Source organism: Populus trichocarpa, chromosome 1 (genome assembly GCF_000002775.5).
Source record: "Populus trichocarpa isolate Nisqually-1 chromosome 1, P.trichocarpa_v4.1, whole genome shotgun sequence".
Taxonomy (NCBI): domain Eukaryota; kingdom Viridiplantae; phylum Streptophyta; class Magnoliopsida; order Malpighiales; family Salicaceae; genus Populus; species Populus trichocarpa.
This window is the reverse complement of record NC_037285.2, coordinates 49,222,846-49,249,526: the sequence shown is the minus strand read 5'-3', so window position 1 is coordinate 49,249,526 and position 26,681 is coordinate 49,222,846. Positions and strand designations below refer to the sequence as shown.

The 26,681-nt window shown below is 32.8% G+C and overlaps 2 protein-coding genes across 2 annotated transcripts; one reads left to right on the top strand and one right to left on the bottom strand.

Moving 5' to 3' along the window:
* Positions 1-143: 143 nt before the first annotated feature.
* LOC7471698 (uridine kinase-like protein 3) lies at positions 144-8,874 on the bottom strand. The gene is made up of 15 exons (XM_024583318.2): positions 8,579-8,874; positions 7,930-8,092; positions 6,971-7,062; positions 6,578-6,647; positions 6,165-6,280; positions 4,991-5,087; positions 3,725-3,804; positions 2,865-3,059; positions 2,606-2,689; positions 2,410-2,470; positions 1,957-2,017; positions 1,381-1,474; positions 1,196-1,268; positions 860-942; positions 144-750 (listed from the first exon to the last, which is right to left on the bottom strand). The coding sequence occupies exons 2-15, from the start codon at positions 8,081-8,083 to the stop codon at positions 574-576; spliced, it is 1,437 nt and encodes a 478-aa protein (XP_024439086.1). The 5' UTR covers positions 8,084-8,092; positions 8,579-8,874; the 3' UTR covers positions 144-573.
* Positions 8,875-18,943: 10,069 nt separating this feature from the next.
* On the top strand, positions 18,944-26,476 carry LOC7471697 (kinesin-like protein KIN-14F). Its single transcript, XM_052447170.1, has 18 exons — positions 18,944-19,288; positions 19,688-19,884; positions 21,059-21,222; positions 21,505-21,648; positions 21,873-22,236; positions 22,419-22,483; positions 22,623-22,847; positions 22,948-23,029; positions 23,129-23,224; positions 23,307-23,486; positions 23,672-23,778; positions 23,877-24,057; positions 24,182-24,344; positions 24,421-24,674; positions 24,764-24,927; positions 25,013-25,207; positions 25,300-25,988; positions 26,108-26,476. Exons 2-18 carry the CDS (start codon positions 19,734-19,736, stop codon positions 26,262-26,264), a joined length of 3,381 nt encoding a protein of 1,126 aa, XP_052303130.1. The 5' UTR covers positions 18,944-19,288; positions 19,688-19,733; the 3' UTR covers positions 26,265-26,476.
* Positions 26,477-26,681: the final 205 nt, after the last annotated feature.

Genomic DNA, 26,681 nt, shown 5'->3' with positions numbered 1-26,681 from the left:
TGTCCCTTCTAATTCATTTCAGCTTCATTTTTTTGATAAATTAATGCCCTGCTATTGTAGAGTAGAAGAAAACAAAAGGGAACATGTAGCTAGGATGAGAAAATTTGCATACACCACAATAATAGCAAAGAATCAAACAAGGATATTCAACCTCTAGTAGAACCAAAATAATGGTTCACAATAAAATTGTATCACCATATATGAGATCAAATATCTGGGTTCACAGATACATATATCATGAGGAGGTTGTCACCATCACGTTCCAAGTACGTGCCTGTAATCTCTCCTCTAAGCCATGCAATGACCGAGTAACTTTTTGATAATGGATTGTTTGCTCTCTTTATTTTTTCCTATGAAACCCGTCTGCACAGAACTAGGTGACAGAATCAAACACCTCCCTGTGTGACTCAAAGTTTCAAGAAAATAAAAATGAAAGGAGGAAACTATAGGTTTAATTTGAGTCAAAATTTGTTGAAAACTGAAATAGCACAACTCAGCAGATAAAAGAGTCCGGCAGTTTCGGCTGCTCGCCTCCAACTCTTCGCAGATTAATCAGCACAGCTTTTAATATCTCTATTGTGTAGGGGCCACCACTGGTTGGTACTCGTCATCTGTACCGAAATACCTATCTCCAAACTCACCCATACCAGGTATAACACGGAAATCTTCATTCAAACCAATTTCAATCTCAGATGTTACAATCTTTATTCTTGGGAATCTTTTGCAAACCACATGCACTCCCTGAGGTGCCTGGTGGACATAAATAGTATATTTGTAAACAGGAATGTCCAAAATTAATGTCTCATAACGAGTAGGCTAAAAATAAAACCAAAAAATCGAGTAGGCAGAACTCGCTTACAGATATGAGATTAAGAAATATGATCTGGGATTCCGGCACACCCTTGCTAATGAGTAAAGAAATAGCCTGAACAGCTGAATTGCCTGAACAAAAGGTAGAGAGTCATTAATACCAATTAGTGGAGCAAGAGATACACTCAATCGAGTAATTTTCATGTTCAAATTCAAACTTTCAATTGAGTCTAGAAGTGCCAGTAGCATTTTAAGACATGAGTAACGGTCTTTTCCGTCAAGTTACAAAGAAACAAAAAGATTTTTTATGAGTCCTCGAAGGTAGTAAAACTTTTATCATCACTAACTCATTCCAAAACAAAAATCTATAGTGAAAAACACAAACCTGTCCCTAGAATTGGATCCAATAGCAACACATGTCTATCTGAGATGTCTTGTGGTAACTTTTCATATATTAGCTGCCAAAGCGTTGAAGCATTGAGAGAATAACCAGAACTCAGTGATTGTATGACACATACAGATATGAAGTCAGACGCATGCTTGAAAACAAAGAGAGAAGCTTTTACAAACCTGCTGACCATTGTCACCTTCCCTATGAATAAGAATCTTCCCAATCTTGATGCCTTTACAACATGCTCGTAAAGCATTCTCCATACTCTCACCACTGGTCATAATGTAAAAGAGAATATTTAGTTGTTTGTCATGCAGTTGGGAAAGATGCAAGAAAAAGTTCATAAAATGTAAACAATAAGAAATTCGTTGTTGGGGCTACAGATTCCAATTCAGTTCCTAATTATCTTCCTCTAACCAAGAAACTAAATAATCAAATCAATCATAAGGCTACCCATTCATGTGATTGTAACAATGAACTTGAGAACTTAACACAGTCTAGCTAATGAGTTGGTTTCATAGTGCTCTTGCATAATATTATCTGCAGAAGAAATTCCCTAAGAATGCAGTGGGTATCAATCATGCAGGAAGAAAGATACAAGTTATTGCCAACTTATTGCCATCGCCCACATAATTCAATCTCATGTGTAGCTGGTGACAGATGCAAGAGAATAAAACATACTAGTAAGCCAAAATATTAAGCAGACAGTGGAACATATCAATCCACTGCTTCATAAATTGAGATCGTGCAAGTACCTCCTAATAACAGAGACACCACATAACCTCTTACAGAAGTCCACACCAGTGTAAACTGACCCTACATCACACAGGAAAAAAATGTGGTGAGAAGTACGATCCGAGCAGTTACAGTTACAAAACTAAAAAAACAACCAGCTCAGATGAGAAATATGGACCCATCACTTAAAGAGTATGAAATGAGTAGGAGTAATTCATCTTCCTAATCCTGCAACTACAAACGCACCATCACAAGTAATACAAGTTCTGTTACCAGGGTGCCAACATGCTCATCATTCATGTTTTAAGTATCTAGTAAAATGAAAGTATAAACCTTTTTATTTGAAGAATAAACATCAAATATTTCTCCAAGATTTCATCTCTCATTGACAAAATAAATACAAGGTAAAAGTAAACTTGAAATCAAGACCTGAGTAGCCTAAAGATTCTCAGAACACTGAGCTGTCAGCTTACCGGTGGGAGTGGTCACCTGCTTTTCCGTAAACGGTAGATGTCCCAGACCATGTTCAACAACCTGGCATGCGTAACAGGAGATTGGATGAGTGAACAAACTGAATAAAAGAAAAGGTCACTATATCGACTCTCAAGCAAAAAAAAAAAATTAAAAATAATAATAAAATAAACATTAATTAAGAAAATATAAACCCACCAAACGAATCAACCTATCAGCATAAAAAACAAAGTCATGTTTTGTTGTCTGAGAATCACGTATTAGAGTATGCATACCGCGTATCTGCATGAGACAGGCAAGAATTGTTGGATCTAAATAAGCAAAGAAGCAAACAACAATACAGTACACAGAACCAGAAAAGCAGGTAAGATATGCTGCTTAATCAAGATTAATGTAGATCTCCATTAGAATACATAACCCCCATTGTTAGGTTTGATTGGTGAGTAGGATGCCATACCTGAAAAGTTGATTGAATGACATATAAATTGGGGTATATTTTACACAGATCATGTTGGCCAAGCTTTGTACGAATGTGTTGCACAATCAAATCAATGGCTACATGATTATCTCCTCCACGAGGAATGATGATGTCAGCATACTTCTTTGTTGGGAGTATGAAATCATCAAAAGCAGGCTTCACAAATTTTGAGTACTGCATCAAAAGAATTCTGTTAATTCCCACAAAAAGTCACACACCATGATAGCCTAATAGAAGAGATGAAAATTAGCTCACACGTAAAAGGCTTTCTATTGGTTTGCTTACTTTAAGATTATCTTGATCACTAAATAAGTATTTTAAATCAAAAGGAAAAAATAACAAGACTGCATAAATCTCATGTGATGTTGTTCACCCTCCAAAATTAATAGCAAATGAAAAGGAAACTGATTTTTTTCTTTAAAGATGGAGTCGACAAGGAAAAGGTGAGATTACAAACAGACTAAGTTCTTAACATCCTAAAGGTGAAAAGGGAAGAATGAGAATCATTTTGGGATAGCATGGGTAGAAAATAAGATAAAAAGAAAGGAAAGAACAAAGGGGAGATGTAGGAAATTACTTCTTATCTCTCTTGTCCAAACCTCACATGCTCTAAGTTGAAGAAATTGAGTGGGTACAGGCAGTAAAACATAAAAGTTCTTCATCAATTTTCCCTTGTTTTTTTTTTCCACCACATTTAACAACCAACAAAGGAAAATTTTAGACTCCCCGTATTTTACTTTCTATAAAACTGTAGAGAATAATGCAAGAAAGAAAGAATAATTCAACTTTTAGGCCCCCGTCAGTTCATGATGCAACCTACGAATTAAAAAACCACTAACCTGATCAAGTACTGTAGCAATATCTCTACCCTTCTCAACAATATCACGCCTTATTCTCCTTGCCAGACGTACATCAGCATCTGCGCTGAAAATTGAACAATGTCAAGTGATAGTGCTACAAATAAGTTATATTTGTGTGGTATATTGAATCATTTTATAAGGAACATCAGAACCTATTGGTTCCAAAACAAAATGAAAAGAAAAATGGCAGAAACATGTTGAGGAACTGAAACAACATAAAATTGTTGTGTTTGGCAATGGGGGAATGCAGAAAGTCAGGCATGTGTAAACATTTTGTTAAAGAAAAAAACCAATTGCTACTTGAGATAATCTGAGATACTGAAAAGGATAGGTTTCCAGTAAAAAGCTTCAATAACCCATCCAGCAAGGTTAAGGATTGTGATATTCCTCAAGGCTACAACTAAAATATAACATGCCACAAAAGCTCTAGACACATTTTATGAACTCTCACATCTTCCAACAATGTCCCCTTATAGGTTATACTAGTTTGTATGCCCGCGCTACACTGCAGAGGGACCAGAAAATTTTAAATGCAAAAAAGAAATCAGGTCTTAGAGAATTCTTTGGCACTGTTATTAAACTTGAAAATTCAGTTGTTTTGAAAAACAATTTCACTCAAGATAAATTTTCTTATTAATATATTTCTTTTTTATCTTAGCAAATGCAAGTTTTTTAACTGGAATCATTGTTTCTATTAAAAAAAAAAATATTTTATGATTGTTAAAGCAATTTGAAAAAAAAAATTCAAAATAATATGTCCATATTTTATGTGATTGAAAGCCAAAAACATTATAAATGTGATAAAATCATATTTAAAATCTATTTAAAGATTTTAAGAATAAAAAAAAATTGAATTGAATTTTCAGGAACAATTTATTATTAGTAGTATTATTTTTATATCAGATGCATAATAATTGAAAAGAAATTATTAAAATCCAAATAATTAGATAGATGACATATCATCTATCTCCTGGAAGGAAATACTGCTGCCAGTGAGATTTCAACCCATGACCTACACCCATGCCATGCACACTATGACATGTAATTGTTATAAAATGATTTAAAAAACATATTAAGGTGCTTCACTGTTTATATAATAGTAAAGCACCATAAGAAACTCCAGTTCTTTTAGTTTGTTTAGATAATATAGTGATGCCAAAGTTAATTGATAGCTGGAAAACTAAATAACCTGTATCGATAATATAGTGATGCCAAAGTTAATTGATAGCTGGAAAACTAAATAACCTGTATCGACAAATATCTTCATGTTCATCAGCTCTCGAATGCGAGGATCATGGAAAATAAGAATGCCTTCCAATATTATAACATCTGATGGATTGACCTGCAAAATATTTGTAGCAATGAGAGTTCAGAATGTGATGCGCATTGAGGAATCAAACATGAGATTTACATTTCATGAGTGCAGTCACTAAACGTTGTACAAAGACATCATGGAAGAAGTATTCAAATATCGTGTAGGGAAATTTCAGCATGGTTATGGTAGTGTACTGGTAAGTGTAACATGGCATGTACAGCTGAAAGGAAACATTTGTCCACAAATAATTAATATGAAGCCACGCATCAAAAAAAAATCAAATCTGTACACCCTGGTCACTGACAAAAAGATCACAATGATTAATGTGGAAAAGTAAAAAACTGCTAATTACTGAAGTTTCACTTCTTTTTTTATTGTATTAATAGTTCCCTATTTCAAACAAGAGCCCCATTTAGACAAAGAAAAAGAAGGAATCCAACTATGCAATTAGTATAATACAATCATAATATAGTATTGTTCCCTTTAGTTTTTCGCCTTTTTCTTTTCCTTGGAAATATAAATTCCATTATCTTCTGAGCTAGATCATGCTGCCTTTGTTCCATAAAATTCCATAGTTGACCATATATGCCACAGAACCCAAAATAACACAAGTCAAAACCCAAAAAATCTAGATATAAGTAAACTTATAGCTTCACTAACAATCTTGCTCAACCTTGAGAATTTTACAAGTAGCGTGTGAACATAGAGCCAGGCAATACAGTTACCACTATCCAATTAAGGTCCCACCTATCAGTGTCCAAGACTCCAAGAAGGGAGGATTTGAAATGGTAAATGGTCCTACCTTCAACATATTTGCATGAAACAGCTACTCATAACTCCTTTTGCAACCTTATGGTCACAATCTAATGACTTTACCCTCACTAAATAATGGCCCCTGGAAAATATATATCCATATAGATAACAAAGCCTTCAAGTAAATACCACACCAAAATCTTATAAAATTCTGAAGAACATTTGTTATGATAGTACAGAACCCAAGTTTATATGAAGCCAGCTTCAAATTGCAGATATCTGCAATAGGATTTGGCATATATCAAGGAGAGTTATGTTTTTCAAGACAAGGGGAGCATAGGAAAACTGTACCCTTCTTGCAGGAAAAACGTTTTTGTAACTCTTGAAGTCATAATTTGGAATATCTACTGCTTGCCCATGCCTCAACTTCTCCATAGCACATAGTAGTTGCTCAGTGTCAAATGCATCTGACAACAAGAGAAATATTTTGCTAAAAGGGCAATATAGCATTCACCATGCAAGAAATTTACCCCCACCATCTCAAAATAATTAGCCAGAGTTCTGCCCTTAAATACCTTCACTACAGGGAACATTGCAGCATGTTCGTGGTTTGGAAAATGATAAGAGCAAGCAGGAAACTCAATGCATGACATAAAAGAGAACAAGAACCCCCCCCCCCCCCCCCCCCCGAATCATGCTTATTTTGGTTCATTGTATCCAAGATCCCTTAAATAGCACAATGTATCTTAGAGAAGTCTACTCACCAGGATGGTCAAAGTTGTACTCGTGAACTCTTGTAAGTTCCTCTTCAGTTAGATCATGATAAAAAGAATCCTGCCATTTCATCCATGAACAATATTTACTTGTATATTGAATCAATCCTGATAATAGCACCAAACTTTTATGACTAAGAGCTCAATGTTTAATACTATGCTTCATTATAAGATCCTTTTCTAAAATAGGCAACCCCATACCCATTAAAATAAAACACGATCAGAAAAAAGCAAACTGTAAAGCTAAAAATTGCAAAAGGGATACAGTTAATGGAGCTTCCCCCAACTGTTCTATTTTGTAACTCTGAAAGGTGTCAAATTTTTTAATGAAAGAACTTTCTGCATCTGATTTCCAAAACTTAAACAGAATCAGGGAGTCATTACCTGGTTAACAAGTACCACACGCTGATCATGAAGCTGTTGAATGATCATATCACAAACTGTAGTCTTCCCAGATGCTGCTCCACCAGCGACTCCTGTACCACAAAATAGTTAAAATGACAACTATCAAGATTTCTTTTTCTTCTGCATCATATCCCTGTTTGCAACTCTCCCTCCCATTTTAATTTACTTCGGCAAATATAAGCCTAAAATCTAAACCAAAACCAGCTTCACCTATTTCTTGACTGACTGGGTAAACTTTAAGAGCAAAACTTGGTACAAGATTATTCCATTCTTTTAGCATCCATGTTATGCACCTTCCTAAGTTAGATGATTCCAGTTTCATTACCCACATAAAGACTCATTTTTTCACTCTTAAAATGCATATGCTCTGCTCGCTGTACTTGTATATCTTCTGTTGTTCTCATTTTCTGGTTAAAGCACTCTAATAACTGCTGTTGAAAAATATTCAATTGAGAGGTAAGAGTAAAATAGTTAGAAGTTTGTAATGGAAGAAGAAGGTACATGTCAAGCGCATGTTCTGCCAAACCAATATGAAACCACTTCCTTAATGCATTATAACTATAAGCATGAGGCAATTTGCATGCACATAAGCATAAAACATGTCTTTTGTGCTGATGGTAAATAAATGCAAATGAGGTCTCTCCAATCTGTTCTCTTCTCACTGTCTCCATGGGCATGCTAAAATACAATACCAGTGGGGAAAAAATTAAGAGATTCCTTTTGATGAGATGGAATTTCTTGATCATTGCATATATGAATCATAGAAAGTGAATTTCTGCAACCATTGCTTTGATCCCATAAAACAAGAAAAGAATCATACAACACCTCTCAGTATGCACCGATCATTAACAATTCACTGAGAACCTATATCAAAGATTTTAAGAGCTACTGGCTTCCAGCTAAATGAAAATTGACAAAAAGAACAGTCACTGACTCACCAATAACAAAGGGTTGCTTACACATCTCTTCAGCTGCTGAGGTTGTCGGTTGTCCCACCTCTGTATTTGTCATCTCCAAACCATCCATATGAAACCCAGAAAAATGAACCCCTGATGATGCCTCTATCATATCCTCGACTGATTTAGAATCCATGAACAAATCCTACAAACAAAAAGAACCCATTATTCTCAACCAATTTTCGCATTAATCCCACTTCATAACTTGAAAGAATCCCACTTTCTACATAAATATAAAATATTTCATTCCAAATCATCAAAGGGCAACGAAGTCAATCATTGCATTCTCTAGTTCATCAACAATCACTAAGTTCCATAGCCATAGCTCTTAAAAAGCTGAAAAATACAATCATGAAAACATCCCAACAAAAGTGTCAGCATCACTACAACCTCCCTTTCCTTACATACCACAAAAACATCAATCCCCCATCACATTAATCATCAAAATGACACCACAGGGTCACTCTTTTTACAATTTTTAATCCACACAAAACAGAGATCAGTTAATGAACACACAAAGCAATCAAAAATAATAAATTCAATTAATAAAAAAAAAGCTTGAGATTTTAGATTTGATCAATTAAACAAGAAATAATTTATCAATTAAAAAATAAATAAAAAAAGACTGTACCTGGTGTAAAGCTTTAAAATTTAGAGATCAATGAGAGCGGGAGAGATTTATAAAAATATATATATTTATTTTGGAAAATTAACAGATAACTGTTTAAAGATAGTATTATTATTAGGAAGAGGCTGGTGGTGTTTTTAGCAGCAGAAGGGGAGGGGGAAGGAGCGAGTGCTTCTGTGTTAATATGGCTGAATGGCTTATTCAAACACAACTGATTTTTCAGTATCTCTGAAGGGAGACCTTGCACCAAAGTCTAAGCTTGTAATATACTCCTCGAGGTGTTTGATTACTGTATGGATACGGAAGAGGCGAAGACGATGAATACACATGTACTTTTATTATTTTAAAATGATATTTTTATTTTTAACAAAAAAACAATATATTTTTGTTCCTTCTATATATATATATATATATATATATATATATATATATATATTACGTTTTCTAGAAAATAATAATTTATTTAATTAATTAATATTATGATATATATTATTCTTAGATCATCTTTTTATTATCTGAGATTAAATCTTCTTAAAAATACTCCCATAATATCAGTGTGCATTTATTAAAAAAAAATATGGATTGTTAGCATTTCACCAAAATCCATGTATTTATATATTTAATTATTATTTATTCTATTAATAAAATCAAGTGCCGTGAGTCGAGTAAATCGATCATATGCACGTGATTGTTTTCTTATTGGAAATTGCTTCGAGTATTTGGAAAAAACAAGAACTCTTGTAAATTCCCATTACTGCCGGACTTTTGTGCATTTAATTAAAGAAAAAAATGAATTTGTTTTTCATATAAAAAAATATATTATATGTTTTAAGCTAACGCTGAGTTACTATTTCATAATAAATAAAAAACAAAGTATAGAACTATCCTCAAAATATATATTTTTATATTTTTTACTAGAAGATACTAACTAAGTGTAACTCGTATACAAGAAGATAGAATTTAAAAATAATATTTATTAAGCATGTAATGAAAGTAAAAATCATTATTATTTAGTATTATAGTGCTAGGTATTTTTAAAAATATTTTTTAATTAAAAATATTTTTAAATAAAGTTTTTTAAATTTTTTAAACATAAAAATAAATCCTCACTAAAAAAATAATAATAAAATAATATAACACAGTGAAAGGACAACTCTATCACTAGTTATAAAAAAAAAAATGAGAGATAGTTCAATTGAATTAGTCAGGTCTTGAATTTATTTTTTAATATTTATAAATTTGAATTTTTTTAAAATTATTATAAATTTATATAATTATTAACTTTAAAAATTAATAAAAATAGATGCAAGTTGATCAAAACACTAAATGTGAATCAACAGAAAGGGGTGGAAGGAAGTGCAAGAGGACTGCTCCACCGCACCAACAACCGCCACCTGTCATCCATATTTTGAAAAGTTGGTGGTGCTGGATTAGAATGAGGAGGAGGATCCACGTAGGCGTCGAATCTTTCTAGTACAAAAAAGTTCGACGGGGATTTGGAGATTTATATTTTTGCAATGATTGAGATTTGCCCTTCCTGATTTATTTATTTATTTATGACAACTTTCCATTTTGTTTTCCTTTGGGTCTGTTTCTTTTTTTAACATATTAATAAATCAAATAATATTATTAGTTTTATAGAAATATACTTTCTAATATTATTTTTTAAGAAACAAATTTTACTTGTTAAATGAATGGATTCCATTAATAAATCTCCAAGTCTAAATAATTGAGTGAGGTTTTGGAAAATAATTCTAGAAAAATATTGTCAGATATATGAGCATACATGATTTTTCTTGAATTTTTATTAGTATATAGTTAGATTTGAGGGATTCCTTTGATAGATATATAGTTAATTTTGATTTTTTATTCAGAATTTAGAGAAAAAATATTTTAAATATATCAAGTTAATATATATATATCTTTAAAATCATTTGAAAAACGATTCAGTCTTAATGGATATGCAAATTGGCTTGAAAATATCTTTATTATTAAAAACAAATAGTGCCTAGTTTTTACTACAATAATATTCCTTCCATGTCATTTTTTTTTGTTGTTTATATTTTTTTGTGGTGAATAAAAGTTCTCAACTAAAATTTATACATGGTATGGAAATGGATAGTTAAAACTTCTAGCTACATAACATATGTTTGGTATTGTAGTGCATAATATTTTTTAAACGTGTTTCTTATTTGAAAATATATCAAATTAATTTTTTTAGATTTTTTTATTTTTTATAACAGCACATCAAAATTATCGAAATGTTTTTTTAAAATATAAATTTAATGTTTTTTCAAGTGAAACGTATTCTTAAAACATATCTAAAAACAGAAACAACCTCACTTTTAAACACTTACTTAGAGCTTGTTTGCAAGTGTAGTTATGTTGCTTTCAAAATTATATTTTACTTGAAAATATTTTAAAATAATATTTTTTTTATTGTTTAAAATTTTATTTTTTATATCAACACATTAAAATGATCTAAAAATATCAAAAAATTAATTTAAAGTTAAGAAAAAACTAAAACAAAATAGTGTTCTGTTCTTATTGATGACCCCCTTGAATATTTTTCCTTGTAATTAATAAAATATTCACACACTCGTGGGGCTAATTAATTTGGTGGGTGAAAATATTGTGCATCTTCAAATTAAAAAAATGGCTCAAAAAAAAAATGAAAGGATGAAGAACATGGGAAATTTCACCCCCGCAATTTCCAAGCAACTTGGATTATCCAGATTCTTGTTATTCCCACCAAGAAACAAAGAGCTAGAAAATTAGGGGGGTTTGGAAGATGGTTTTTTAATTTATTGTTTTTTATTTTTAAATTATTTTTTTAGTGTTTTAGTATTGATAGGTTAATGTTAAAAATAAATTTTAAAAAATTAAAAAATATATATTATTTTATTTAATAAAAACACTTTAAAAAATTATTATTATAACATTCTCTCAGCCAATTTTTTTGAAAATGATCGCCAAAAAAATCAGGAAAAATATAAGCACGCACCACGTATCATTAATCTTAAAAATATTTTTAAGTTGGAGTCCTGTCTTTATCCTGCTTAAGAATTTGTCGAAACAAATAAGAATGACGTGTTAAAACCAAGAAAGATTAGTGGTCAGTGTAATATAATTGGGTCAACCTTAGTTGATAAGTTTAAAATTGAGGTTAATTCAAAGGTGAGTGGGGATCGAGATGTTTTTGGATTCGAAGCAAAAGAAGGCGTAGAAGGAGAAATACTCAAATCCAAATATAACTTGTCCTCTTAGATTATGTTTTCAAACGAATTAAAAAAAAAAAAGTGTTGTAGCTGTAAAATGAAGGCCATGTTTGTTTCCCGGAATTTATTTTTCGGGAAACCACTTTCCAAACTTTCCTGTGTTTGTTTGCCATTAGGAAAGTTGGTCAACGGAAAACACTTTCTGGTCAACGGAAATACTTTTCAGTCAACGGAAAACACTTTCCAGTCAAAGAAAAATTTGGTTTGATTTCTAGGAAAGTGTTTTCCTTTTTGGCTGTGTTTGTTTTCCGGAAAGTGGTTTCCGGGAAACCACTTTCCAAACTTTCCTGTGTTTGTTTGCCATTGAAAAAGTTGGTCAACGGAAAACACTTTCCAGTCAAAGGAAAATTTGGCTTGGTTTTCAGGAAAGTGTTTTCCTGAAAAATTTGGGCGGAAAACACTTTCCGGAAGTTGTGAAAAATTTAGAAATGTCATTATTTGCTGATTATATCAAATTTGATCCTCAAACTTTTGATTGCTATATATAATTTGTTTTGAATATTTATTTTTCAATTTCATCTCTTAAGATTTAATTTTTATATTAATTTTGGTCCTTATTTTTATAATTGCTATTTGCTTTTTCCTTATCATTTTTTTATTGAAATTTTTTATCTATCAAATTTGGTCCTCATTCTTTTGATTTTTACTTATTTTATTTGAAATAATTTATGAAATGTTAATTATTATTATTTTAATTTCTTCACCTTTTATTTTTTTTAATTTTTTAGATTTGATCTCTATTATTTTGATTATTATTTATTTTATTTGAGATAATTTATGAAATTATATTTTTTTTCAATTTAATTCTCATTCAACTTTTTAATTTGTAAGATTTGTTCCTTATTATTTTAATAAACTTGAAAAAATAAAACATTAATAAGTTATTTTCCAGCTCATTTTCCATAACATAACCAAACACTGGAAAGTGTTTTCCAACTTATTTTTCATTACACTACCAAACATCGGAAAATACTTTCCCGGAATTTACTTTCCCGGAATTCACTTTCCCCGGAATTCACTTTCCAAAAGGAAACTACTTTCCTGCAAACAAACGGGGCCGAAGGTCAAGAAAATTAAACCATAGGGTTAGGGGCTTTTAGGTCTTTTTACGTTGGGTTTTGGGTGATTGTAAGGGTAATCGAGGTCATATATATCCTTTTGTATTAATTTAATTTTAAAAAGTTGTTATCCTTTAATGATCCGTACATTTTGAATAGCATGTGTGGTATTTTTTGGTAGCATAAAATGCAATTTCTCCATGTCATTGAATGCGTTGTCATGTCCTCTTCCTTCTAATGCAGCATCTATCTATCGACGAATGTTGAACAATTTATCATCAATTGACATTTTTCTTTCTTTTTCTATCTAAAAAAATACAAGTGGGTCTTTTTTGTTCATAGTATTTCAACTTCATTCCTTATATTTTTAGTTTTTAAGCTTGGTTTTTTTTGTTAAAGTTTTATTTATTATCAATTTAATACTCAATTCTAATTTATCATATATAATTAATTTTTTTTCAACTTGGTCTTTCTTCTTTTAATTTTAATTTTTTCCTTACCCTTTTGTCAAGGTTTTTGGTGGTTTTCAATTCCATCATTCAATCTCGGTTTGTGGTGTTTTGTTTCTTCTAATTTGCTCCTAATTCTTTTGATTTTCTTTTTGTTCTTTTATTTTTTTTCAATTTAACCCTCCTATCAAAGAATTGTTCTTGTACTCTAATTTATTTTTAGTTTTAATTTTCACTTTCATTCTTTTAATTGCTATAGTTTATTTGAGATCCTTTAATGTAATTGATTTTTGAGGATTGAATTTCTCGTTTTTTTCATGCATGGTGCTTCCGGTCTAATAACATGTGGCATGAGTTTTAGAAGTTATTTATCGCATGATTTTTAAACCTAACTCAGGGACCGATCTCGAGCAAGTCTTGAGTCATGGGTCAAGAAGGTTGACCTAGGTCCAACCTATTTTTTTTTATAAAAATATAAAAATGATATTATTTTGAAAATAAAAATAAAAAGAAGAAGGTCAACAAGTTTGGACTGAGTTTTCCCGAGGCCAATTGAGTTGCGGGTTGATCTGATTTTTTAACAGGATCATACCATGTCAATTTTCTCATATTTTTGTTAAGACCTGAGCCAACCTGAGCCCTGGATTACCTGTATCACGGGTCAAATTATCAGGATATGGTTTTGGTGGGTTAACTCGATTGGCTCAAGTTTTTCCTTTTTTTTTAAATTAATTTTTTATTTTTATTTTTATTATTTAATATTGGATCGATTAAAATAAACTTTATAATTTATTTATTTTTATTTTCTATTATATTATTTTAATTTTATAACCTAAACCAGTCGAGTGTAATAACTATGCACATAAATAATGACCTGGTGTGTAATCTAATTCATTAAATGCATTATTAGTGTTCTGTAATGAAGTCATTAATGTCACCTTGGAAGGTCACAATCCCAGAAATAGAAAATAGAAAGGCCAAAAATTACCTGCCTACCCCACAAAATTAAGAAGTTTCACATTTCCACTTCAAACGCTCCAATCATAAATGAGACTGCTATTTGAAGTTTGAGCCCACCTTTACACAGTTCTAATATATCTTTTTGGTTGTAATCCAATGAATTTAATTTAATACCTAATTATCACAAGTTTAATATCTAAAATAGTAATAAACATTAATTTTATATCAAACCACACCTAAACTAACAGATATTCTAAATTAAATGTAAATAATCAAATAATAAAATAAAACAGCCCAAAATCTACCTACTATTAAATACTTCATATTTCATTTCCTTGCGTAGCTAAGAAATCCTTGTAAAAAAATAATTTTGAAACATTAAGAAATCTCTGCTATATTTAAAAATTATATTGTTATTCATTAAAAGTCTTTGTAGAATTAGAAAACTCTTAAAAATAAGTTCCTGAATATCCTTGTATTATTAGAAAAAAAATCATCTTAAAAAAAAAGTTCAAAATAATAAAATCCGTATTATATATGGTGACTGACATGTATTATAAGACTTTCTTGTACTCTAATTAACCTGAAGTTTTAATTCAATATAAAAAAATATATCTAGAAATTTTTGATAAAATTCTAACATGATTCAACGGTTAAATTTAAAATTATGTTGTATAGTATAAATCTAGATATTAGATACAATTACACGATAATCGAAATTTCTTGGATAGAATCAGGAAGACTTTGAAAGATACATCAAGCAACTTGACAAGGAATAATATAACACCAAAATCTGGAACTCTGTCCAAGCACATGTTTTGTCGTTATTGACATCTGTGCGGACAAAATTAAGGCTTGTCAATTGTCTATGTCATCTAGCAAGTGAGCATAGTTTTTTCTAAAGTAAGAATTAAATATATTAAAAAAACATGTATCACAAGCCTAAATCAAACTTAGGTCCAATCATAGTTTTGAAACCGAACTGGCGTGACGAGTCAACTCGAGACTGGAACCAAGCTGAATTTAAGAAAAAATAAAAAAAGAAAAACCCGAGGTGACCCAATTAACCCGACTGGTTGACCTGACAAGATCTGGTTGCAACCCGTTGATTTTTATTTTTTTTTACTACAACGACGTCGTTTTAATTAAAAAAAAAACCCGATCAAAACTATAGGTCCAACCACAATATAGTTGGGCCAAGCTTGGAAGACCCATGCATGTAATTTTTTTTATATATAAAAATAGTAGTGAATAACATGTTGTACACTATATTTTATTTATAATTAAATTATTTTAAAAAAAATTGAAAGCTATATCCAAAAATTTCATTTTTTCATCAAGAACGAAATCAAAGTCTTAAAATAAAAATGGATCTCAATTTCTATCTTCATTCTTCGGTCTTCGGCCATGACATAGTTTATATATATATATATATATATATATATATATATATATATATATATATATATATATATATATATATATATGAACACCAGTCAATTTCACTTATCAATGGCAAACTCTTTGACACCCTTTTATCTTTCAAAACCATGAAAATCACATAAATTCAAAAAAATACTATATAATAAATAATATTTGTGTTTACATAAACAATATAGAGCTCGTTTAGTATTGTGATAGCTGTTGTTTTTTAAAGTATTTTTCTCTTGAAAATACATTCAAATAATATATTTTTTTAATTTTTTAAAATTTATTTTTGACATTAACACATCAAAACGATATAAATTACCAAAAAAATAAATTTGAAGCAAATAAAAAAAATATTTTTTTCAAAAATACTTTTAAAATATAAAATCAAACAAAATATTAAACAGTAAAAATCGCGGTTATTTTTCTGTATTGGTAATATATGATATCTGAGCCTTCTTTATCTGGGCTATTTGGCTCTCATTCTAAAGGGCCCAACAGAGCTGGACTGAAAAATCTTTCTACGGGCCCATCAACTTTTTGTGGGCCAGTCCATTAATGGCTGGGAAAATAAACAACGGCTAGATTAACCTTTTGAGGTTTGTTATTGGTATTAGATAGATTAACCTTTGGAGTTGCGTTCGACTCTAGAAGGAAATGCATGAGAATTTTTTTTTTTATATATATAAATATATTGGTGTGTATAATTCATACAAAGCTGCATAAGTGATCCGAGAATAAATTACATTATTTATTTATTTATTTAAAAAGATATACATGCCATGCATGCCTCTTGTAATGAATATTACAACCTAGCCCATTCACTAATAAAAAGGTAGAGCATGCGTAGATGATCATAAAGGCACCAAACCAAAAAAAAAAAAAACAATCATGTTGATCTTCCATTGTCCTAATCTCCCTGTCACGGAATGAATCATGATGCATTGCTTGTTCATCTTTCTTTTGATTTTTTCTTTAATCTCAACATACCATTTATTTTATTTTTTTCAAAAAATTTCAATGAAAATGAAGAAACTAAGTTACATTTATATTCAAGATTGAAGAGCTACATAGCTATAAAACCCGGTTTGATCTAAAAAAATAAACCCTAATGAGCAGCCAAGTTGTTAAAATTTGATCTCTCTTTCTCGTGACCTTTCCATTGCATGGGAATGAAGAATGATTGCAATTCATGAAGTCCCATCAATTTTTCTTCCCAAAAAATGCTGTTTTTCTTTGGTTTCCAAGAGAAGCCGCCTCCTCAATCACTATATATTACAAACCCTAGATTACGCAGTAATAAATCCTCTTTTCTAGTACTGTAAAACATGCTTGTCGTCGAAGTCTTCTCCAAGAGATGCCCTTAACTAACTAAGGTGAGTCCTAACAAAAGCAAGTAAAAGCAATTCAACCAGAGGACGACGAAGATATATAAAATTATTTGTTTTTAGCATTTTTAGTTCATTTTAATATGTTAATATTAAAGATATTTTTTAAAAAATAATAAAAATATTATTTTAATTTATTTTTAATAAAAAATATTTTAAAAAAACCATTATTACACTCTTATAAACCTTCTATCCTGGTGGGGGAACCTCCCTCTAAGTGGTCCATTACATTACATGGGGCCCAAAGAGAGAGAAGAAAGTTTGCCTCTGCAATCATTTGAATTATGGGATCCAACGTTCTGAAATGGAGGGCTCATGTCTCTTGAGTCTTGCCTCTTCTTCTTTTCAAAAAATATGCAACGACTACTTACTGTTCTTGCCTTTATTCTACTCTCTCTCTCTCTCTCTCTCTCTCTCTATATATATATATATATATATATATATATATATATATATATATAATGCTCTTTCCATTAGTAATATTATATGTCTCATCAAAAAATATTTAGGTAACTGAATCTCAGCTAAGATGAGATTTATTACGTAAAAATTATTTAAAATTATTAATAATATAAATTATATCTTAAAACATCATTTAATAACTTAAGTTATTAAGTTGAGATTATTTTTTGACATGATATCAGAATCTTGATAACCAAACGGTTACGAGTTCGAATCTCATCATTCTTATTTATTTGATAAAAATTAATTATGAAGTAATGTGAAACTGTACAAGTTTCAAGTTTAAAAAGTTTTATTGAGTCGAGATGATTATTTGATAAATTTGATATTTTAAGAAAGTTAAATATATTTTTAAAATATACTAAAATACAGTTTTAAATTTAAAAATAAAGAGTGACTTAGTTTCTAGATCTCGATTTAAGAAATAAAACTGTTATGTAACAAAACGACAAAGCTCCTTTTTAAATTTGCGATTTGTGCTTTCATTTTGCTAAGGAGAATCTACTGCCGTTTCCCCCCACCTACTTTTTTTCTTGTTTCTTCACCAAACACTAGGATGCCGTTGACAGGAAAAAAATTAAAAATTAAAAAAATTAATAATAGGTGTTTTTAATTTTGAAATATATTAAAATAATATTTTATTTTATTTTTAAAAAATATTTTTTATATCAATATATTAAAACAATTTAAAAAACATAAAAAAATTTAAAATTACCTTAGTGATCATCACCAACACCGACAAGAGCATCGGATGGTCTGGATCCACCGCTCATGATCCTCCTGTACAGGAGGAGAACATTGCATGGTGTGGAATGTACATGTATCATAACGGACACTTTTACTAGCAAAAGACACGGTCACGTTATTAATTAATTAAAAAAAAAAAGTCATAACAAAATCATAGTCCAAAGTTTTGTAAAGCAATCCATGCCATCATTTTGCCCTGATCTTGCCGTCCAGTCCAACTATCCAGGGGCCCCAGAAATGACCACACTTGTCATCATCTGATTTGCTCCCTCGTTGCATTCCACTTGGCAGGACATTTTCAAGTCAAAACATTCCCGTATTTTTATATCCGCCAAGGATAAAATGGTAATTAACACCGTTGCCATTCAACCCGTCCCGCGGGCAATCTATCTAGTGACTTGTCAATCTAGTACCCAGTCTTGGTTGGATTTCAAATTAAATTTGATAGGAATTGACCCGATAAGACTAATTAATCCATTATTTATTTGATTTATTTTAAAGAAATTTCAAAATAACATTTATTAGAAAGATTTTAGGAATAAGAGGAACAATAAGAAGAAAAGAAAATTGAAAAGAGCAATGCAATTTGCATTACTATTACTTTAATGCACAAGAAGGGCGAAGGTCCGAGGAAGAGTGATACAACGCTAACGTTTCAATTTTGAGGAGGTCTTTCTATGGTATTTCCTCTTCGTGAGCATACACAACACTCTCTCTTCCTCCCTCTAGTGCTCTCAAACTTGTGAAGCAGCATCATTTAATGCCTGGCTTACGTTCTTTTTGAAAGCTCTCTCATTCACTCCACACGACTCACGAGAACCCTGCTTCCTTCACCTTCCATTTCATCTGGATAACTAGATTGGATCTGCTGCTCCACATTTATTAGCTCAAACTCCTACACTTCTTTGTTGAGTTTGCTGGATTTCAAGAAGTCCCTTTAAAGGTACAGCCTTATGGGAATTGAAGTCTACTACTTTTCTTTGCAAAAACTTGGTGTTTCTTTTCTATGGTGGCGATGATCATGTGTAGTAGTTCTTCATTTTGGGCCATTCCTTGAGTTTTGTGCATGGCATCTATGCTTAGAAGTCTTGCTAATCTTCTCTGTATGGTTTCCAATTTTGTCAGATGTTCTTTCTTTTTTAGCATTATTTTTCTTACCAGCTCTTGTTTATGTGTTAAGTGTTCATGTTTTAGTTCTTTCTTAAAGAGCATCACATTAATTTCTTACCAAACTTACTGCTCCAATAAAATTGGAATATTACTTTCCGGGTTTGAATTCTCACCAACTTCTTTCAAGTGTTCTGATCAGGTTTCTGTGCATTTTTATGATCGTTTTTTGCAGTGATAAATAGTGTAGTACATCCCGGTGGGAGTACTAAGGCATAAAGATGCCTCAAGAAACCAACAATGGCTCCATTTTTACCTCTCCTTGCAAGAACTTGAGAGGGTTAAAGGGTTTGATGTCCAGCAACGAGGCTTCTTACACCGAGGAGATTATTAATGACCGTGAATTAGCTCAAAGAAAAGCTGAAGAAGCAGGTAAGAATAGATAACATTCCATATTTTACGATTACTAATTCACTTAGATTCTTACTCCAATGTTGTCTCCTTTGCTGGTTTAATAGTTTCTATGATTTTCACTTTGTTGAATTTTTGTCCACTATTCTTTGTTATAAATTTTCGAGTGGTCATATAATCATTTGCCTGAAAAAAAGATTGCGCAGCATGTCATGATGAAAGGCAGAGTGTGGGGGATCACATAGAGTTGAAAATAAACTGGTGTTCATCACTTGTGCTGAAGTGGTGGGTCCAAATCAACCCCACTTTTGTTTTTGGTAGCCGAAAGAAACGGTAGATTGGTCTTTTCTTTTGTGCAAAATCTTTGATTATTTGGAACTAGACCTACCCTCATAATCACCCTTTCTCTGGTTTAAGCAATGAAACATTTAGCTAATAATAGCAGGGCCTAAAACATGGATCATGACCTGTTGCGTTGATGTTCTGTCATAATATGAAGCATTTCTTGTATCGAAAAGGCGTGATTTGAAGCTGATGAACATTCAGCCCTGTGAAACTCTCCTCCAGAAAGCAGGGAGGATGCTATCCTAAAGACTGGAATTAGAAAACACATGATTCGAATTTCAGAAGATTTGTTTTTTGAAATGCTAGTGGTGATGTATCTTGTATTTGCCGATGCTGACGAAAACCATGCCCTGACATATTTTATACATCTGCTATTTTCACCAACCACACATCAGAATTATGGAATTGGATAGTGAAGTGTGGGGCAGCATAGTGCCAAAGGAGAGGGAATATGGTCCCTAGCAATTCCTAATATTGAGGGCCATAAATTTAAAGGCAAGGTTGGTAGAGGTAAGATATTGTGTACGGAAACAACTAGATGATTAAGGCTAGCTATTAAGAATTGCACTAGGGTTATTTGGCCTGGAGTTCTCTTGTTGAACAATAGTGAGTAGTAGGGGGCCATGGTTTAATTGTTACCGCAGTACCTGCCGTGTTCACTTTCAAGCTCTATTAAGAATGATAATTGAAAAGAAAAGAAAAATAATAGGAAAATTAAGGCAAATTTTCAGTTTTTTTCTAAACTATCGCCCATTTTGTGGATTGAATTTGATACAATTTAGTGTAGCAAGCTAATTGCAAAAATGGTCTTGAAATTCTTACTTCAATGTCTATTGTTCATGTGTCTCAGCTTCAAGGAGGTACCAAGCAGCAGAATGGCTGAGGCAAATGGACAAGGGGGGATCAAGATCCCTGCCCAAAGAACCTTCAGAGGAAGAGTTTTGCCTTGCACTAAGAAATGGCCTCATTCTCTGCAATGTCCTCAATAAAGTCAATCCTGGTGCTGTTCTCAAGGCACGAGCTTCTTCAAACCCTACATCAGTATTAGTATTGATACGTGCATAATTTTTTTTTTCTAGATAGAAGCTTGCATTGACAATGTTAGGCTATCAGCATTCATGGATGAAACTGGCATATGTTCTACTTTGACAAGTGCATAATTCTAATCGGGACTCGACAATTTCTATAAACTTAGAGATGAGTCAACAATGTTCTGCTGGAATAATTATGATAAAATTCTTAATTGTTTCTTCTGATGTCGATGGTAGTTTTGTTTCATCTGTAAAATTGGAATAGGTGGTGGACAATTCGATTCTCACTGTGCAGTCAACAGAAGGAGCAGCACAATCTGCAATTCAGTACTTTGAGAACATGAGGAATTTTTTGGTGGCTGTTAAAGACATGAAGCTTTTGACTTTTGAAGCATCTGACTTGGAGAAGGTCTGTGATTCTCCCAAAATACCTTCTAGACTGGTTTATGTGCACTGGAATTTGCTAATCAAGGCCTAGTTTTCCATATATCTGCTATTCCAAGTGTAATTCAGACATTACATTTATTCATAGCATAAAGGGTGGAATTCTTTCTCCATACCTCTGTTGTGCTTTATTTGCTGTCCCATGTCTCTTCTAGTTAAGCATTTTTGTGTTTAAAATCTTGGATACAGGGAGGTTCATCGAGTAAGGTTGTAGATTGCATTCTCTGTCTGAAAGGATATTACGAGTGGAAGCAGGCTGGTGGAATTGGGGTATGGAGATATGGAGGGCTTGTTAAAATCGTATCTTTCCCGAAGGAATTGCCATCTTCTTTGGTCGGCAGTGAAAGTGCTGATGAGTCTGTTGATGAATCTGAATCATCACAATATGAACAACTATTAGAGTTTCTTCATCTTTCTAATGAGGTCGCAATTGAAGAAACCAAAACTGCCAATGCTCTGGCCTTTCTTTTCGATCATTTTGGACTCAGACTTCTTCAAGCTTACCTTAAGGAGAGCAATGGGATTGAAGAGCTACCTTTGAATGGAATGGTAGGTAAGACCTTTTGAGTTTGTTTGCATATGTATACAATTGTATTAATCAGACCTGAGTACAAGCTACCTAATATGGGAATGAAATCCGACAATGGAAATCGAAAAGTAGACAGTTTTGTTGCCTGTCAATTCTATCATTCTATGGAATCTGATGTGATTATATGGGTGAAAACTTTCAGGTAGTAGATGCTTTGCTCAGCAAGGTGGTTAAGGATTTCTCAGCATTGCTTGTTTCTCAGGGCACACAGGTAATAAGAATTTCGGAGTTTCACTGTGTATTCTTTTCAATTCTATGTAAAAGTGATTGCCTAAGATTAATATATCAGCAAGTCCAATGTTCCTGCCTTGAAGTAACTAGTAATGGTCTCTTTTTACCACTCCTTGCAGCTTGGACTACTCCTGAAGAAAATTTTGAAGGGCGATATTGGTTCCCTATCAAAGACTGAATTCATAGAAGCCATTTCCCAATATCTTAGACAAAGAACTAGTTTGGCTTCAAGTGATTTCTCCAAGTTTTGTGTCTGTGGTGGGAAAAAAGAAACTATTCGGCATATTGTTAGTAACTCTTCTGGTCACGCAGAAGTAATCGATCTTCATCAGAAACAGCTTGAGGTTTGAATGTTTGCCTATTAAAAGTTTACTCCTTCAAAAAACTGACACTTCTTTTCCATGATATGTTTTTTGTTTATATTGACCTAATTGATACTTGCAGGAGCTAAGATTTCATTACAAGGAGACGAGGCAACAAGTGAAACAAATTCAAGCAGGTTGGGAGGAAGAAGTCGGTAGGCTTGGTGAGAACATTAAAATTTCTTATGCTAATCAGTGAATCTTCCGCATTTATTTAGAATGGTGTTCTGGACCTTAAAACATTCTGACTTTTATTACCTCAGAGCATCATATCACGGACCTTGAAGTAGCATCTTCTACTTATCACCAAGTTTTAGAGGAAAATCGGCAACTTTACAATCAAGTACAAGACCTTAAAGGTGGCCACTTCTTATTTTCTGTTCTATTTAAGTTAAGAACTCTATGAATTTTATGAGATGGTAACATTTCTCTTTTGAGCAGGAACAATTAGGGTCTATTGTAGAGTCAGGCCCTTCTTACCGGGTCAATCGAGCAGGCAATCTGCTGTCGACTATATTGGGGAAAATGGAAATATCATGATTGTTAATCCTCTTAAGAATGGGAAAGAAGCAAGAAAAGTGTTTTCCTTCAACAAAGTATTTGGATCAAATGTTACTCAAGGTATGACATCTTTCTTGTTGCAGAATTGTGTGATGGTGATCACTCAAGGTTCTGTAACTCTTCATGATGCAACCAAGTTTGAGGCCATCATTTGTTAAAGAGCCTTTGAGGAAAAAATATAGTTATGCTTTCTTTTTTATCCACAGGTTTTCTGAAATGTTAATGATTTTCTTTTTCATTTTCAGAACAAATATATGTGGACACTCAGCCGTTGGTCCGGTCAGTTCTAGACGGCTATAATGTTTGCATCTTCGCATACGGGCAAACCGGATCAGGGAAGACATATACAATGGTATACCATTGATTTTGAGTTAATAGCTGATAACATTTTCAACAACAGTAAATATGTAATTATGCACATCAGCTCGTTTTCTGTTTGATTTTTGACAGAGTGGCCCTGATTTGACTTCTGAAGAAACATGGGGTGTGAACTATCGAGCTCTGCGCGACTTATTTCAGATTTCAAAGACAAGGGGAGATGTCATTAAGTATGAAGTTGGAGTTCAGATGATAGAGATATATAATGAACAAGTGAGAGACCTGTTAGTCAGTGATGGCTCCAACAGAAGATATCCTTCAAAATTGACTTTATATATATTTAGCTTCATGGCATGATGATTGTTTATAAGACTTTCATAAAATCTCAGATGAATTTTATGCCTTGAGGAGTTGATTTGCCTTAACTATACATACATTAGACATACGTAACAATTCACAGTTGAATGGACTTAATGTACCTGATGCAAGCTGGATTCCAGTTTCAAGCACCCAAGATGTTCTTGATCTAATGAAAATTGGTCACAGAAATCGTGCCGTCGGTGCAACTGCTCTAAACGAGCGAAGCAGTCGATCTCATAGGTAGAAAGATTTATTTCTAGCAGAGTTTAAAATTCACTCTTCAAGTATTCATTGTGATGGTTCTGGCTTGCGGCAGTGTTTTGACAGTTCATGTCTATGGAAAAGAGTTGGTTTCTGGATCAATTCTTAAAGGCTGCCTGCATCTAGTGGATTTAGCTGGAAGTGAAAGAGTGGATAAATCAGAAGCTGTTGGTGAAAGATTGAAAGAAGCTCAACATATTAACCGATCTCTCTCCGCATTGGGAGATGTCATCTCTGCTCTAGCACAGAAGAGTCCACATGTTCCCTATAGAAACAGCAAGCTTACACAAGTTCTGCAGGATTCTTTAGGTGCTCATCTGATCATAACAAGCAACCTTTTCCTTTCAAATATTTTTTTCTTCGTTTCATTTCTTCTTATTGTTTCTTTCCATATTTAGGTGGGCATGCTAAAACATTGATGTTTGTACATATAAATCCTGAACTTAATTCCACTGGGGAGACAATTAGCACACTGAAGTTTGCCGAGAGAGTAGCATCTATAGAACTTGGGGCAGCTAAATCGAACAAGGAAACCGGCGAAATCCGAGAGCTGAAAGAAGAGGTTTACTTTTCTCCACTTGTTTATGCTGTTCTTTCAATATTTGATTTGTAAGGGAAATTTATCTGATGCTTATTTCCATGTCTAGATATCAAATCTTAAACAAGCATTGGAGAGAAAGGAAGCAGAAATGGAGCAAATCAAAGGTGGTAGTACTAGAAGCACAACAGAATCTCAAAGAACAAGAGCAGTTTCTCCTTTCAGTGTGCCAAGATATGGTACAAATGCCAACTTCAAACCTGAGACATCTCAAAGGTCAAATGATGACACTAAACGCTCAGAGGTAAAGAAAACAAGAGACTATTTTATTTGCTGCAATCTTTAGTTACTTCTATTCTCAAGGAATATCCTGGGGTGGTTGATTTTGATTTTCAGATTAGAAGTTGTTCTTCGGGTAAGCAAAGGAGATCAAGGTTTCCTTCTTCACTCACAGACAAGGAAATATTACCAAGGATTCCATTCTTAGGCGAAGAGATGTTAGCGAGCTCCACAAAACCAAGATCACCATCCCCTCCTGTTAGAAGATCAATCTCAACAGATAGAGGAGCCCACATTAGAAGCAGGGTCAAGGAGACTGTTGAGAATCAACCAGTTGCAAGAGTACCATTCCCAGCTAGAGTGCCTATCAACAAATCCATTGCTGCAATTCCAGTGATCCCATCAGCAGATAACAGCTCAAAGGGTCCATATAAAGGCTCACAAGAAGCGGTGAAGCAGGATAATATCTCCAACGCATTTTACAACTTCCAAAGGGTTAGCACCAGGAAAGTATACCCAGAACATGACGAGGAGCAGTTTAGACAAGCTCTCAATATAAGACAAGGAGGCATTAGAAAAGTAAAAAATGAAAGCAAGGTTAAGGCAAAGCATCAACTTCCTGCAAAGTTCAATAAGTCTGATGTTGGGACAACAATGCTCTCTGATATAGATGCTGAGCCACGAAAGAGCGACTTTTCAGAGCCAGAAAATGAGCATCTGCTTCCTGTGTCTCCAACAATAGGTGCTTTAAAGGTGAAGAAGATTCAGAGGAACTTCTCAAGGAACTCTCAGAATCTTGAACCAAGGTATGATTCAAATTGTTCTTTTCGAAGCCTCAACGCAAAGAAGTTTTCCCCCCTTCCTGTAAAGCTTTGTATATCTATATGCCTGTGTTAATAATACTAGAAATGTCAATGATTTGCAGAGTTGTCCAAGCTGTGGAACCCTTAATACCTGGAAAACTTGAAAACAAGCTTCCAAATAATGTAACTCATACTGTGAAAGAAGGTGGAAACACATCTATGCCTGAATTCAGAAGGAGTCGATCTACTCCTCGCGGAAAGTATATGATTTTACCTTGAGGATTGACAGAATATAGGATGAATTTACTTCCATTAATATATTCTCAACATGTTGTATAGTGACTGTTCTGTTTGAATACTGGCTTCATCTTCTTTTAAGAGGATTTTGAGGATGGTAGTCCAGATGACTTCCTTTCCACATATCCTACACCATGGCAAATTTTCTTGTAATTTACAAGTCATGGTACTAATGTTCATCGCTTATGGATATACATCTTCTGTGTGTTCTTGTGCTTGCTTACACTGATCATTCTGCAGCATCAAGGATTTTGTCAGTGTGAATTCATCCCATTTCAGGCTATTTTTGTTATACATGCCTGCATATCCAGCAGTTCATTTGGTTTAAGTAGGTGTAATTTGCATTATATAATACTAAGGATTAGTTTAATACTAAGAGATGTAACAAATACACATTGA